At 41.3% G+C, this 14,048-nt stretch overlaps 1 protein-coding gene across 1 annotated transcript in view; it reads right to left on the reverse strand.

Annotated features, from left to right (window-relative positions):
- The window catches only part of LOC119882129 (microtubule-associated protein 4), a 138,441-nt gene that overhangs the window by 51,182 nt on the left and 73,211 nt on the right, over nucleotides 1–14,048 (reverse strand). The window contains exon 7 of the mRNA XM_038692172.1: nucleotides 7,006–8,478. Coding sequence (XP_038548100.1) covers nucleotides 7,006–8,478 — 1,473 coding nt within the window. The remainder of the gene's footprint in view (nucleotides 1–7,005; nucleotides 8,479–14,048) is intronic.

The raw sequence follows: 14,048 nt of genomic DNA on the forward strand, positions 1-14,048 counted from the left end.
AAAGGCAAGAATATAGACAAGGAGTAATGGGCACAGGTGTGGAGAGAGAGAGACATCCTGGTGTTTGAGGTGTTGGAGAAATGGATGATGGAAGAAGACAGATTTTAGTCTGTTTTTAGCTCAACTGCATCTCCTTCACAGTGCGTAAACACCATCCTTGCTAAACATCCCCATTGTTTCCTCTGTGGCCCCTCTATCCATGAGTTGCTAAATCAACTGCCTCCTGTTGCTATGGCAACTGGTTCCTCATCAGTGTGCCAGCTCTAGCCATGAGGGGTGTTGAGGGAAATGGTTTGGGGGGTTGTTTGGTGTGGCTATTGTCTGAAGAATCAGGGGATGATGATAGATAATGGCAAAGAAAGCTAACAGTGTCTGTATATGCAGGTGCATCTCATTAAATTACAATATCGTTGAAAAGTTCATTTAATTCTAAAATTTTACTCAAAAAGTGAAACTTTTCTAGATTCATTACACAAAGCGAAATATTCCAGGCCCTTTTAGTTTTTATCTTGATTATTTCAGCTTACAGCTCATGGAAATCAAAAATCTCAAGTATTAGAATAAAGAATGTATAATACAGAAATGTCAACCTAAGAAGAGTCTTTAATCTCTCAGTGTGGTTCAGTACACACAACCACAATCATGAAAGACGTCTGACTTGACAGTTATCCAGAAGACATTTACACCCTCCACAAGGCTGAGTGCTCAAAGCATATTTATGGAAAGTTGACTCGAAGGTTAAAGTGTGGTAGGAAGCAACAGGGATGACAGCAGCTTTGAGAGGATTGTCAAACAAAGCAGATTCAAGAACTTGGGGGAGCTTCCCAGAGTGGACTGGGGCTGGAGTCAGAGCATCAAGAGCCACCACGCACAGACATGTCCAGGAAATGAGCTACAAGTGTCACATTGCCAGTGTCAAGCCACTCCTGAACCAGAGAGAAAGTCAGAAGCGTCTTACCTGGGCTATGGAGAAAAAGAACTGGACCGTGGCTCAGTGGTCCAAAGTCCAGTTTTCAGATGAAAATAATTTTGCATTTAATTTGGAAATCTAGGTCCCAGAGTCTGGAGGAGGAGTGGAGAGGCACAGAATCCAAGTTGCTTCCGGTGTGAAGTAATTTGGGGTGCCATGTCATCTGCTGGTGTTGGTCCACTGTGTTTTATCGAGTCCAGAGTCAATGAAGCATCTAACAGGAGATTTTAGAGCACTTTGTGCTTCCAACTTCTGACAAGCTTAATGGAGATGCTGATTTCCTTTTCCAGCAGGACTTGGCACCTGCTCACAGTGCCAAAACCACTAGCGATGATTTGGAGGTCATGGTTTCCATGACTTGTAAACTATAATCATCAAGATTAAAAAAAAATTAAAAATGAAATATTTCACTTTATGGGCCTGATTTACTAAAGGTAATCTACTAACGGTGTGCACGCAGAATGACGTCTTTCAAAAGCGCAAGATAGCACCTGTTGTTCATTTAGTACTTTTGCCTTAATGAATATGCAATTTGGGGTGTAACATGCAAATACATTTATTTACTACATGCAATGTGATCTACCAAGCCTAAACGCAATTTCATGTGAGTGCAACAGCCTCTGTATTTAATACGTTTGAAAAGAAGGTGCAAACCGTTGCGCAGAGATGGCTTCTGTTACCAGTAGGAGACACAGCCGTAATTAAAGAAAATCTAGAGAAATTAACATTAGATAATATTATTCTATATCCAATGTATTGAAATACAATTATTTTATTTTTTCGATGAACTATATGAATAGAATTTTTTTTGTATTTTCATTTAGCTTTGGCAATACTGTTGTATTAACATTTATGCCAATAAAGCAAATTTTGTTTCGGCCTGACTTCTTCTCCGTGAGAGGGAAGAATTTAGAAAGTTGCGTAGCGCTGCGGAGAGCCCCTAGCTGCAGTAGTGCATGGATCATTTGTAAAATTCATCCAGCCAGAGGGAACGATCACCAACTGTTCACAGGACGCCGGTCATAATAGCGACACAACTCATTGTAAGTATTGAAGAGGGAATGGGGCGTTGGGGCGTACAGGGACAGGAGATCGCGGAGCGACCGGGCATGGTCGGTGATTGTTCCCTCAGACTGGATGAAGCACGATCTGCTGGCATTTCCTCGCATCTGGGTCATTCCAGCATATTGTATCTGTTTTTGCTGGGGTTTTCCAAAGCAGATTTCCACATAATCGGGATGCACTGAACGAAACAAGCCAAGGTTTTCACGCAGTGGCTGCTTTCTCTCCCGACTCTCCATGGCGGAAACCATTAAAACACGCAAAACCCTCATTTAAATACTCCCACCTCCATTGTGTTGTCATCTACGCAATAAATCTTAGTAAATCACCCATAACAGGTACTAAAATTGGTACTAAAAATGCACATGCAATTTAGTGCTCTTTATTCGGGAAGTTAGTAAATCGGGCCCTATGTGTAATGAATCTAGAATGTTTTGAATAAATAAATGAACTTTTTCGCGATATTCTCATTTTATGAGATGCACCTGTATGTGTGAAGAGAGGGAGGGCTATGTTCCGAGGGACAGAGGCTACCACCGTACAAGGTGCAAACTGCACATCAGAATGGGAGGAGCCTAGGACTGAACCCTCTCAACCTCCTGAGCCACAGCCGCCATTGATGATGTATGATATAATGTTACAACTATGCTTTGTGGGTATAAAGTAATGAAAACCATTTGTCACAAAAATACTAAAATAACCTGCAGCCTTTCAATAAATCTCACAAAAGCTACATAATATAGGATGTGTACGACATATTCAGAGCTGTTTTCCATACAAGCAACAAACTCCAAAGTTCTGGGCCTGCCTCTGTCCCAATGAAAGCATCGTTAACAGTGAAAAGCACTATGTGACTGATACATTATAGATCATACAGATAGATACATCACACATGCCTGCTTTTTGAGGATTTGTATTTGTCCCCAATTAGCGTGATGACTCAGTTGTGTACAGTATGTGTGCTTGTGTGGGTGTGTATGTGTGTCTGGGTAGAGAGACAGGACCACAGTAGTGGTATATTTATAGTCGTTCAACTGGCTGGCACCTGTGTTTTCAGAGAGAGAAGGAATAGTGTTTTGCTGGAGGAGAACAGGTGTCGTTGCGATGTTGCCTGATTGTCGCTCCTGGTTATTTTGGTGCCACATCTACTTTTTATTGGAATTCATATGTTTAGAGTAGAAAGAACCATCTCAGGAAAGAAAATCAGAAACAACACAGAAGGAGAGAAGAAACTTTAAGCTGTACTTTTTTAGTCAGCAGAATGAGCTGTAAACAAAAATAAATAAATCTTGGCAACTCCTAAGGTTATTATGATGTATTTCTTGGCAAACAATTAGCTATTTACACATCCAGCACACTCAAAGCATCATTACAAATCATTTGGTATTCCTGTTCAAGGCACCTAGAAAGTGTGCTCCAACTCCAATTTCCTCTGGCAAATCAACTGCTAATAAAAACATTTTTATCTGTGTGGCTATTTGATTTAATTTTAGCCAACAAAACCACTAAATAATATTTTTTGGGAAGTTATAGGCTAGTCAATACACAGTGTGTCTTTGCATTATTTATATGTACGTTTGAATGTTTGTATATGTGTGGGTTATGTATGCATACAAAGATGTGTAGATGGTTGTCACTGCGCAGTCAGAAAGGATACACTTTGTACTCTAGGTTGTCTATTATTAGCCTCACAGCTAGGTAATAAGGTAGACAGAAAACTAGACAAGAAATCCACATTGAAGCTACACCAGTCTGTGATCGTTTGACTTTCAGAAGAGAAATATTAAACATTTGAAAATGTCCCAACCGGTTCCACATTTGTACAAATCTCTTTCCAGTTCTAAAAAATACACAATGATGAATTAGAAGTATTATGCTTCACTTGGTAGCTTGCTGGCTGGCTCTTTCTATTGTTGAACCGACTGCTCCCACAGCTAACATCACAACAACGGCATGTCTTGGAAAACTAGAAAGTAAACTGAATGTCCATAAACATAGTTACTTCCTGTTGCTAGCAGGTGGCGCTGTGACTACGGGTGAATTTTGGCTTGTAGATGTGTTCAGGGTGGGCCTCTTATCAAACATGTAAAGTTTGGTGCAGATGTGAGCATGTACACTGAAGTTACAACAACGTCCTGTTGCACGGCGAATCATTCATTTTGGATGCCACGCCACAAAAACTCACCATTTGTACAACTTTTAATTGTCAATGGGTTTAGAGTAGACAGCGAAAATCTGAAGTCGATCGGACTAATTCTCTAGGAGGAGTTCGTTAAAGTACGGAGCCTGTAAATCAGGACTCCTATTAAACGTGTAAAATAGGTACAGATCTGAGCATGTACAGTCAAGTTACAACAACTTCCTGTGTCATGGCGAAGCATGGAACTTGCCGTCATGCCGCCGTCAAGCTATTTACCAAAAACGTGGCTTCATCAATGTGTTAAGGGTTTTCTGGGACAGTTTTGAAGTTGATACGGCCAGCCTGCTAGGAGTAGTACATTACAGAAAATTGTGTCATTTCCTGTTGCCAGCAGGTGGTGGTATGACTTTGAGTGAATTTAGGCATATGGATGTGTTTAGGGCACAATAAATTTTACAAATTTGGTGCAGCATGTATACAGAAGTTATAACAACTTCCTGTTTCATGGCGAATCACCAATTTTCAATGACACATGACGGGCAAACTGGTCGACTTGTAATAACTGTTTGTACAGTTTTTAACCGTCAATGGGTTTGGAGTGCACAGCAAAAATGAAGCTGATCAGACTAAATCCCTAGGAGGAGTTATCTTCAAGTTCTTTAAAATCCAATATTAATAGATGGAATTTCTTAAAATATTGCTCATATTCACGCCGCTATATATCACATTTAAGGAAAAAATGTCTCTCTTTCTCCACCTCTATATTCTTTTGGTAACAAGGACTTTTTATGTCTTCCTTTATTTGACAATTGCAAGGGTCATGAAGTCTGTACGTGGTAAGAAGCTGCCTCTGTTTGATATCTATGACAGTAGAGAGATATCCAGCCATTTCAAAATCTCTGTTTAAGATTTTTTGGACACTTTGAATGCCCCCCACTTGATACATAAACAGTATCACTGCACCACTCTAGTAGATTCCTCTGTGTCTCTCAAAGTTATTTGAAAGCCTTCTCCAATTTATTATGCTTTATGTCTACGTTCCTTTTCCTCACTGCACTGTACGCCAGTGTATGTAACCCACCAAAGTCTCTCTCCTTGCTCTTTATCCTGCTCCACATGTCTACTTGTTGTTTGTACAAGGCTTAAATACCACTCTTGGTGACAAAGACCCACCCCTGGACACTAACATAAGGTCTCATTACACAGGGGGAAGACAGAGCCAGCTGCGTTCAGCACTTTGTTTTGCTCTTTCTCTCGCATATGTACACACATTTATACCGGAAAGGTGTACCCAAAAAACATATACTGCAATGTACATCAAATTGGAAGGACATTTACTGCTGTCACAGCTTGCATCGCAGCAGTACATGGATGGATCACTGGTTGCCTCATGCACACAAACATGCACAGATACCCTATGTATAGAGGCCCACATGTCTCTCTCTCACACACACACACACACACACACACACACACACACACACACACATCATTGAAACATACTCACACAATCCAGCATGTTTTGAGTTTGCCCCAAGGCCTTCTCTCAAATTGAAATGACTTTGAAACTCTAAAGGGAGGCATTCAGGAGGCATCCATGTCATATGCCCCAAAACAACTTACTTACCAAGCTTTTCTCAATGTCTGAGCCTCTAACCCTCCCTCTAAGGGTGAGCTCAGCCACCCTGTAAAGGAAACTACTTTTGGCCACTTGTATCCACAGTTTTTCTTATTTTGCTGATTACACAAAGCTCATGACTATAGGTAAGGTCACAACAGCCCAATGAAGCCAAAGGACAACATCATCTGCAAATAGTAGGGATGCAACCCTAATGTCACCAGCAAGACACTATCCAGACTGCTGTGCCTTGATATCCTAAGCATAAAGAGGGCACCGCTGTCGCAATCCAATGCCTGTATCAATAGCACCTAATTTCTGTTCTAAGCAACAGCAGCCTTGTTGCAGAATTTTGCACTCAAGAGGTCTTTTTAATCATCCCAGTGACTAGTCTCAATAATGATGCATGAAAAAACACAACAAAGCCACACGCAGAATTAAAATAGGACTCACCTATGGTGGAGAAGCATCCAGGGCAGCAATCATCACAGACCATGGAAAGTAAAATCAACAAAAACATCAATTAGCCTCCTATTTGATATGGTTCAACATGTATACTCTCATGAGACACACCAGAATGTTAACTGTTGATGCATAACAGCCAAGGTGAGTTAACATGACACCAAAAAAGCCTTTTATCTTCAACATTCTTTTCAAGGAGAAGTTGTAAAGAAACAGGCAGCTAGTTAGAACTGTGAAAACAGGGTTAATTGGACAACTCACCCTGGATGCAAAAGAAACACAGAATGATTACAGTGTTAACACATACACTTGCACAGAAGAGAAAAAGAGAAGGTTGGTTCTGATTTGGTGAAAATGCATAATGGTGTCGCTAAGAAGAAAGAGTCCTGACTGGTTAGTAGTAGCACGCCCATCAACTCCAACACTGTTAATTATGAGAACATCCCAGCAGTGTATCATTGGGAATTAAGATAGATAAAAGTCAAGCCAATCCAAAGCCTCAGTTGATCAACACTTGAGCCCATGCATTAGTCATTCACAAACAGTACAATTTGGACAAGACAAAAACCCAGCAAAGTTTTTAGACTATTTTGTCCAAGCAAGAGACAATACAAATGGGTCGAATTATCCATCTAATCCTTAATGAGTAAAAGACACCCAAGCATCTTACCGACTCAAAAAATCATGCATGACATTCTTTATTTTTTAGTTACTGTTTAACTTCTATTTTGTCCAGGCCTGACTGCAACCAACCTTCGATGATGGGATTAACTGGAGGGACCATGGCTGGTTCTTCCATGGGATCAGCAAAGCTGGGAAAGAAGGGTTTAGCTGCAGGGTTAAGACCAGATCCTTGAACTTGAACCAGAGGGTTGACCAATGCAGGGGAAGAGGGGCTGGTGACTGGGGATGCTTGTGGAGAGAACTTAGATCCTGAGGAGTTGGGACTCTTTACAGAGGATGGAGAGCAGGACATCTGGAATTGCTTTTGGGCTGATTTGGCATCTTTGTGCTCTTTGGGTTGGAATTCCTGTGCTGTCGTTTTGGGGGAGCGGAGAGGGGCTGGGCTAGGTGTATCTAAGGACAGCCCAAAGGTTAAAGGATGACATGAAATGTTCATGTCACTGATATCAAATAGCTCGCTGTTGCTGCTTATTTGGGAGTCATTCAGAAGCCATGAAGCATCTGAAGGTGAGAGAGGTGGGGCAGTGGCCAACACCTCTCCTTTTGGGGAAAGGCTTGGCTGGGAGGCAGGACTGAAAGCTGAGGTGTCTCCGTCAGGCATGCCTTGCACACAAAATTCTTGGAGGGAACTGGTATTGTCAAACATCCCACTGTCAACCATGTCACCACGCATTGCTTCATTCTCTGGAGAGAAAGATGGCAAAAAGGCCTGGCTGCTGTTACCCAAACTGGCATTTTCAGTATCCATAAGGAAGTCAAACAGATCTCCAGAGCAAGGAGCCATGCTGAAGGAACCAAGTGTTGCACTGCTGGTGGTGGAGGGCATAGTGAACGAAGCGGCTGTGGCTTTCAGCTCGCTGTTCAGGACCAGTGGGTTGATGGAAGGAGATGTTCGGGAGAATAGGTCCTGGGACATGGGGGAAGGGACCAGGCCTTCTTCTGGATAGACCTCCCTTTTCCAGGGGGTCTGGCTGGTGTTTATGTCTGCGAATGAAGCCTCCAGGTTTGCCTGATCAGAACACTGTAGATCCGTCATCACCTCATCTGTGATTTGAGAGGTCGCTGCTGACGCAGGGACAAATGGTTCTGGCATCACTCCCCACTCCTCTGGAAGCTTCTTCCTGCTCTTTCCCCTCTTACCCCGGCCTCCACTCTTTCCTAGCTGCTCCTCCCAGCCACAGTCTCCTCTATCACGCCTTGGACCAATCCTGTGGTAGACATCCTCTGCAGAAGTGTGTGAAGTGTTTTGTCCCTGTGCTTGCACCTCAGGGAGACCCCTGCTCTCCAGGTGTTCATAAGATCCCTCGTCTTTCTGTCGCCTTTTCTTCTTCTTCTTCTGTTTTCGGTCTGATCCATCTCCCCCCCTTTCATCGCCTCCAGCATAGGCAGTGCTCTCTCTGCTAGGCCAACTGTCAGGTGGGTCATCAGGGCTAACTGCGAGATAGCCTGCATGGCGACTGATCACCGTGGAGACACTGGGGGTGAAAGGGAGGTCTGTTGGTAGGCAGCCAGCCTCATCTGGCCAGCATTCACTTAAGGCACCTTGTTGTGGGTGAAGAGGGGAGAGTTTAAAGTTGGGGGAGATGGATATGTGCACATGAATTGATTTCCTTAATCTAACAGAAATAACTGGGAAACCTGAGAATGTATGACATAGAGGAAGACATTTGTCGTCAAAAAACAATTTAACAAGCTATTTTTAACAATCTAAGTATATAAAAATTTACTGCAAAACCCAGCTTTAAATCATGGTGGCTAGTTTAGCTATTTTTTATTCAGTGGTTAAGTAAGAAGGCTGAGAAGATGACAAAATGTATCAGACACAGTATAGAAGCATCCGGAGGAATATAAGAAAGGCCAGAAGGGGTTCATGTTGCTCCAGATAGCTGAGCCTTAATCATTATACTCTTTATGGATATGAACTGTAGAAGTACTTTTTCTCTTTTAAGTGACTCACTGCAGCTAGTGCACAATCTACTCTTGTGCTGAAACTATTGCAAATCAAAACAGAGAGTGAGAGAGCATTTGAATGCAAACGCAAATAAGCTCTCGCAGTACATATACAGTGTTCCACATGTACACAGACATGGACACAGAAACACAAATACAAAACGACTGCTTAATGGTCCCATAGAAAGGAGGAGGTCAATTACAGAGAACTATGCTGCAACAGTCCTGCTTGGGACATAGTATAATAAAGCTCAGGTAAACAAAGAGTAGAGGGGAAATTGCTCAATGAGACAGCGTCGTTCGCTTGCTTCTAGTTTTCAGTTACACACATACACGTACACATACAGAATAAGAGCTAAAGTTGAGCAGCTGACAGGCCCAATACAGTACAGTTGCTCTCTGGCGTGCCATATTTCATATTAACAAACCTATGACAGACCTCTGCTCTCTCTAGTTTATGTGCAGTAATTGGGAGAGGCAGAAAAAGACATTGGCCAAATGAATCAGAATGACTTAAATGTTGTGTTGTGCAAGCTCATTAGTGTGGAGGATCATCAAAGAACAGCCATCTCACTGTATGTGCATATACTGTAGTAACTTTATAGTAGTACAATTATAAAATTGTATTCTATTCTTATATGATACTATTACACACTGTGTAAAAAAGCTAAGACATGTATCTGGGGTGTTTGAATCAAGTTAGTACTTAATAGATAACTAGTAAAGGTAATTTATTTTGGAATCCAAAATTGAATAGCACTGAATTAAGATGGGATGAGCGCCATTTTATAGTACTATACATTCTCAATATTAGCTGGAACATTTATTGACCATAATGGCAGAGAGAACCAGACTTTTATTTGGAACAGGACATAAACATGTAAAGGGAGAGTCGAGTCATCTCTGTTCTCTTGGACCTTCTTTTATTCTATTTTTTTTTTTTTTTTACATCAATGGCAGATCAGGGAGCCTGTCATTAGTTTACAGAAGTTAGCAGCAAATACTGGCAGCACAGTAGCGTTGTAGCAGGATAGGCCGTGTGTGTTGCATTTTTCAAAGGTATGATGGTTAAAGAATCAGACTGTAAAATATCAGCATGTCTGAATCAAATTACATGTTAAAGCATGTTAGTGGATTGTCCCCCACTAAATTGCTATGGCTCCGGAGGTTAGATCGGGTCAGCCACTAATCAGAAGGTTGGTCGTTCAGTCCCTGGCTCCCCTTTCTAATCCTTTATTTTGGAATTCCAAAGGGAGTTATAAACGGGCACAGACAAAAGTGCCTCTGGACGCAGTTGGATAGACCTACAAGCAATCAAAGCAACTAAATGTGTGACGCAGAAGATGCAGAGCTCAAAGCACAGTTAAAATGTAAGTTTAGGAAAACTAGCAAACTACTATTAATGTTCCCAGGTCACATCATTCCTAAGAAGAAGCGCAAAGTACTGTAGGCAAGTTACCCTGCCAAACGCAAGAGATTGGTGCGTAGTAGCGAATCTCCAGAGAAGTCGGGTAAGAATTCTGAAGTATACTGCAAGCCTAATCACTTCATGCATGCTGTTTGGCGTTAGCATGCTAAAGCTAACAAAGTACCTTGCTAGCTAGTTCAGCATTTGTGTTTCATACTTTTTGCGGTCTGCTCGATCTACATGGTGCAGACGGTGCACACTGTCAGTTTGTATTGATGTCCAAGATGTAGATTTTTGCTTTCAACATATGACTGTGTTAACATTAGCAACTACCTCCTACTTCACAATTCGATTATCCATGTAAAGCCTAATCCTTGGGCTAAATATATAAATATACAATATTATTATTACTGCACTATAATATAATAGTTGTGTGTGTATGTATATGCATTTTCAGATTCATGCCATGCACCTTTCGTCACATCCCTTCCAAATTCACTGTTAATACTGCTTGGAGGTCTACCCTTTGCATGGGATATCTTTAGGGGTGGGGCCAGAGGGTCAAGGAGGTATAGGGACAAAAGTCTCAGGGTTCACGGCACAAACATGATTCTACAAAGAAGAAGAAGCAAAAAGTAGATTTTGTATGTTGTTTGGAAGAAGCTATCTTGGTATTCTTAGTATGGATATCATGACAGAGGCTGTGAAGAGACCCACGAAGACATTGAAGAAAGTGAGGAAGAGTAAATATTGGACTTTTACTCGTCAAAACTGGAAGGATGCAACATAGGACATAGGACATATGCTAAGCTGGTCTTGCTGTTGTACTAGTGACTAATAACTCATTAGTTGGCTTGCTGTGTCTTGTGTTGTCACACTTGCTTGATGTTTGGCTGTGTTAGCAAAGTTGTAGATGTAGTGAACAACAGTGTGGATTTGTGCATTTGACATTGAATAAATTTGGAGCTAACCTAAATTCCTTTCTCCTCCCCAGAGAAGAAGGGGAGGGGTCAAAGTTGCTTTCTCTAAGTGCTAGCCCCACCATAAAACTGGCACCTTTTTGATTCCGAAGCTGATAACGCGGGGCCTGACTGTTAAACTGACAAAGGGACACGAGCCAGCTATTGGCGTTTCCAAAGACTCAAAGCATTTAATTAAGTTTAATTAAATCTTTAGTTACTTGATTACGTTTGCCTCTATTTGAGTAGTTATGTTAACTGTTGTTGCTATCTGTTATTAGTGCTGAAAAGAAAGTTACTTGTGCAGTGTTTTTATTTTCAGCAAGACACTCCTTCATCTAATGTGATCAATGCTTGTTCATAATACTTTCCTACAAAATTCCTTTAGAAATGAGGACAAAGGAACGTTTTACCATACTCATGTAACCTGAGCTCCCCCAAGTGGACGAAATAAGTATTACATGCCCTCGTCGGAAATACCGTTAAATGTATAAATATCCTGACCAATAATGTGACAACTGTTTCCGGTTACCAAATGCCTAGAACAGTACAACCGTTCGACCATTGAGGTTCGATTGTGGAAAATATTTGATTATAAGACGTGCAAATAGATTTGTTTTTAGACATTAAGTTTAGAAAGGCAGTCCCTTGGGAAACCCGATACGCCCCCTGGGGAACCACGCCCCAGGCAACAAAAGAGCGACACGCGACTTTAACAATTTTATGAATATTAAAATTCATAATTGGGTATCAATTCTCATAATTTTATTAAATTGCATAACTAAAATTTACTATTTAATTTTCTGCTACATAGACTAGATTTTGAAGTAATGTAAGTATAAGAAATGCACATGTACAGCGGTCCTTATTTATGACGGCAGTGAATTACACTCAGTCGAAACGGTAGGGGTGCCAAATTGCATATATAAATATTGTAAATCAATTCAATCATTTCTTAATTTTAAATAATTACATGTTTACATGTTATTTTGATTTCCACTTTAACATAAATTAAAAAATACATCTTTGTGGATAGTGAGATGTTTATGAATTTTTTCTAGAGATTTCCAAACACATTGCTACATCCGCTACACATTGGACAAAATTCCACTAATAAATAAAAGTCACAGATGTAAAGTGACCCACAAATTGACAGGAAGCAATCTACAAATGTGCAAAACCTGACTGTCTTCTGTGGGTTACAAATAATAATGTCCAATAAAAACTTCAATATTCCAGTGGCTCAACAGGCACAATCCCTGACTTTCCAGTTAGGCTTTTAATTTGAAAAATCTGCAAGTGGTGCTGAGCAGCAACTATTTATTAAGACTTGGTCATTATTTAAATACCTGCTTTTATTTGAGAATTTACAGAATATCTTCACTTGTTTTCTGCCAGAACTGTCTTTTAAGAAGACGAAGAATAAGCTGAAAATGAGCACCAGTTTGCATTTAGGGTTTGCATTATTTTATTTCATTCTATGATATCAACTCTATGGCTATTTGATGACATCTATCTCCTTCCACCCATAAACCTTCAGTTTGGGGTCCTAGAACAGTAGCGGGCTGTGCACTTTTAGACATCTTTGCACACTTCATAGTGCAAACTCACCAAAGTGTTCACCAAATGAAGACACTCTTATTTAGTACAGAGGCACAGGGGGTTCTACCACCTGCTGTGTAACAGTGCACCATTGGGGTCCCTGCTGCTTTGATACTTTGTGCGTCGTTCCACTGACCACGTGGGATGTTAGTATGGCCCTGTTAGCTGACACATGGTGAGAACTAAAACTTCATGCTCTCTAGGATCAGACTGTGCCACGGCCACCTTAACAAAATGGGTGGCCACCTCAGTGGTCCCCCCCTGGCAAGGAGCATATGTATAAAATGCTATATACAGTATACATTATGTAACCCCTTGGTTTGAGTTAAAAGGTGAATAGCAGCATACAAGTGTTCTCATATTAGGCTCGGTCACTTTAAGAGGGTGGGTGAGGTGTGACAGACTATGATGTTTATTTTAGGAGAGGCATCCAATTAATCCATGCAGATGGCAATCACGTTTCTAAAATTGTGACTGGTTAAGGGGCGGGATTAACAGGCAGAGCAAATCGGAGTACACCGGTGTTGTGCCGAATGTGTGTGTTTTCTGTGGAGGCAGCGACAAGCTGCAGAAGAAAGAAAAGTGTCATTTAATTAATGTACAGAGACAGTTAGTAGCCTGGCTAGTTTATAATAAGTTTATCACACTGCTACACAGTTTTGTGTATTGTACTGTGTGTGAGAGCTAATAGTCTGCAGATAGCAACAGGTTAGCACCATCGCTAACAGCAAGCTAACGTCGTACGAACACTGGAGCCCCTGACAGCGCCGCGTGTGACCAGCTGTTAACGTTATGTTTTGAGGGAGACTGTCCTGTGCCTGTTTATATCTTCATCTCTCTGAAAGGATTGCAAAACATGAGAACAGCGGGAGCACAACAAACACTGTGGGGCCACAACGACTTTGGTGGACTGTCTGAAAAACTTAAGAGTCATCCAGAAGTTTGTCCAGAGGAGAAACCACTGCGCCGCCTTTCTCCACGTGAGGCCTCAGCTCTGGTGAGTGAAAGCATCTTTTATCATTCTGAATCTGCTGCTGGTTCCTGCATGGGCAAATTGTATTGCTGGATCGGTTGAGACTATCGAGACTTGCGGGTCCTATGATGTAATGTTTTGTCTCAAGCATCAATTCGGTTTGATTTTGCAATGCAATGGATAACTGTAACATTAGTTGATGACAACTACGCTCGTTACT

The sequence above is a fragment of the Micropterus salmoides genome, unplaced genomic scaffold, assembly GCF_014851395.1.
Source record: "Micropterus salmoides isolate LMB-PRFRI ecotype aquatic unplaced genomic scaffold, ASM1485139v1 Ms_hic_scaffold_1, whole genome shotgun sequence".
In the NCBI taxonomy this organism is placed as follows: domain Eukaryota; kingdom Metazoa; phylum Chordata; class Actinopteri; order Centrarchiformes; family Centrarchidae; genus Micropterus; species Micropterus salmoides.